At 49.6% G+C, this 3,066-nt stretch overlaps 1 protein-coding gene across 1 annotated transcript in view; it reads left to right on the plus strand.

The window, feature by feature from the left end:
* LOC106510819 (RING finger protein 17) overlaps positions 1-3,066 on the plus strand; it is a gene marked incomplete at its 5' end in the record, with an annotated part of 17,380 nt that overhangs the window by 5,589 nt on the left and 8,725 nt on the right. Inside the window, 2 exon segments of the mRNA XM_013999544.1 lie at positions 582-692; positions 793-916. Of these exon segments, the coding sequence (XP_013854998.1) occupies positions 582-692; positions 793-916 (235 nt within the window).

Raw genomic sequence — 3,066 nt, forward strand, 5'->3', positions numbered from 1 at the left:
AGGGTCAGAGCTGTGAGGGTCAGAGCTGTGAGGGTCAGAGCTGTGACGCACATTTTCACGTCAAGTTTGGATTTTATAAATCACAACCTTGGCGTAAAAAGTGGCGTACGCAAGTTTCTGGGCTCAAATTGTGCGTACGCCAGTTTTATAAATCCGACCCCTGGTCCTGGTGGTTCACCATCCTGCATGTTTTAAAGGTTTCTCTGCTCCAGCTCACCTGATTTGAACGAGTGATTACCAGGCTTCTGCAGAACTTGAAGAGGTAATTGAATCACTGGTTTGTTAGAGCAGAGAAACCAGTAAAAGACGCAGGATAGTAGCCCTTGATACAAGGATTGGACACCGCTGACCTCTGTCCTCCCACTACATTGCAAGAATGTCCACAATAACGACATCAAAACAGAATCAAGCTTAATTTGGCTGTAGATTCTCCCAAAACTCCCTTTTTAACTTTATAATTTGCAGTTTCCTGTTAAGAACCTTTTCAGTACACAGTCAAAATAAGTATTTGGAACATTTCAGTGTTAACTTTACTAGAAAGCTTGTGTTATGCAAGACTGCTGCAGATTTTATGCTTTCAGGGTTTATTGGCCCCAGAAGAGCCAATGCTGGGACCCTTTGCTGAGCCAAACCTTCCGCAGGAAGGACAGCACTTTAAAGTCAAGGTTAAACATCTGTGGACTCCCAACGAGGTATCCGCTAACTTCACAGTTCAACATTTTTAAACATACACCATAAATGCAGTAGAGAACATAAACTAATACAAGTCAGTGATGAGACTTTGTCCTTCAGCTATTTCTTTGGCTTCTGGGGGAATCAGCTGATTTAAAATGTGATGGAGACACTCTGCCTGAAGCTTTGACCAGAATCAATGCAAACATCAACGAACTCCCACAACTCACCAGCTTTCCTTCTGGTAACGGTTTCACCTTGTTTCCTGTTTCTTTTCAGACACACATCAGAGGTTTATTGTCATACATGTGGTTTTAGATGAAGTGATTCAGTTCTGCACACATAAGTAGCAAACACCTGAGATGCACTCCTCAAATATTCCATAGTCTGTAGGAAGGAAAAAACTAAACTAAATAAGTAACATCAAAAGCTTGTAGATGTAAACACATTGATGACATCGCTCAGACAGATGAAGAGCTTAAAAAGCATGTGAATTGTCTGAAGGAGTTTGGGCTCTAAAGGACCAAACATGATGGTGTTTTCTGGGGTTTTTTTTATTTTTTATTTTAGAAGTAATCAGAAAGATAGAAAGATTGAAATAGCGATTAGAAGTATATTAAATACTGTATACACCAACAAAACACAGGACCACACACCCAACATCTGTCCGCTCACCTGAAAAATAAATGGATAAATACATGAAGGGCATATACAGTATAAATATATACACATACCCATACATATATAAAGATATACATACATACATGCCTACATTCATAAATATTGTCAGTATATACACACAGACATATATACACACTCAGTGACTAGTCAGAACCCCCTGGATCAGAACACCTGTTTGTGAGCGGTTGTGAACATGCGTGTATTTACAAGATTTCTCCAATGGAATATTTAATACTGACTGTGGAGGACCGGAGACCCAACCCCCAAGACACGAGGCAGACATAGGGAAGACCAGAGCCCAAGGGCCCGAGAAGGATCCCGAGCGCAGAGCCCCAAGGGGCACCCGCACGGGAAGATCCGCCCACCCACCCCTGAGATCAGACCATAGGGGAGAACTGGGTGAGTCCCCCCAGCGACCACACGCACAGCCCCCGGGGCCAGCAGCGACAAACTCATGGGCCCCACCAGCACCCGCCATACCAGAGCAGATCCAGGAAAGGGCACAGAGGTCCGGGCCCCCAGGGCGCACCCCCTCCAGGCCAAAGCCCGACAGGGCCAGAGGCCCCGAGCCCCAGCAGGCAGTCACCAGGCCAGGCCAGCACACACCCCAGCGCCCAGCCCCAGACCCCGGGAACCCCCAGCACGCCGGCGGCCAGCCGCACACCCCACCGGGGGGCCGAGTAGCAGCGGGTCCCCAGATAAACCAGCAGGAGGGGCAGCCTAGACCGCAGCCTGACAAATACCCAGACATACACAATCGCACCATCCCACCCTCATCCTCACCCCCACTCAATCAAAGACATACAAGGACGCCACATTCCACTCATACCCCCGATACATACTCTATACCCCCCAGGTCCAGGACATGCACCCACCCCCTATTGGAGGCAGCACACACCCAAACCCAGGAGGTAGGCCCAGTTATTCTGAGGTGGAGAGGAGCAGATAGCCAAGGCCCGGCCCGGGCCGCACTAGGACGCCCAGCCAGCACCCCGCCGCAGAGAAGCCACACCCATGACCACCCCACCACACCGCCAACGACCAAGTGCACCCCCCCCCAGCCGTCCACCCCCGGAACCCGGCAGCCACCCCGGCCAGGGGACCACCCACAGGAACCAAGAGCCACACCTCAGGACACCAAGCAGCACCAGGGAGGATGGAGAGCCAGCCCCGCCCCCGGCAACCGTCCAAGCCCCGAGCCCACCCACAGCCCGCCCTTCTTCAGGATCCCTTCCCCAAATGGCAATCGGGGAACGGGATGGGAATAAAGACCCTGACACCCCCACCCCCAGATGTACTGTTGGTGCGTGTTGTTCTGTAGAGTAATTAAAAAAGAAAAGAAGAAGAGGCAGAGGCCGGTGTGGTGTCAGTTTCCCCTCCACCACTACTCTAACCCAAAACCCTAAGTGTCTAAATGCAAACCTTGGGGGGTGGGCACAGGCACAGGAGGCAAGTGTGGTGCCATCCGGCCACCTATAGCCATGAGTGCCCACCTTAAGTTCCTGTATGTGGATTTCATGAAAATGTTATGAGTGAATGTCTAAGAAGTACAATAAAATTTGGGGCCCAGGTGGTTATGGCAAATAGAAATGTAATACTGTTGCTCTTATAACACAACTGTGCCCCAAAAAACTACATGGGTGAAGTTGAAAGTGAAGAGGATGGAGGTGTGCAGTGAGGGATGGGGAGAATAAGCTAAAGGAGCAAAATGCT

This window comes from Austrofundulus limnaeus, unplaced genomic scaffold, assembly GCF_001266775.1.
Source record: "Austrofundulus limnaeus strain Quisiro unplaced genomic scaffold, Austrofundulus_limnaeus-1.0 Scaffold2337, whole genome shotgun sequence".
NCBI classification, from domain to species: domain Eukaryota; kingdom Metazoa; phylum Chordata; class Actinopteri; order Cyprinodontiformes; family Rivulidae; genus Austrofundulus; species Austrofundulus limnaeus.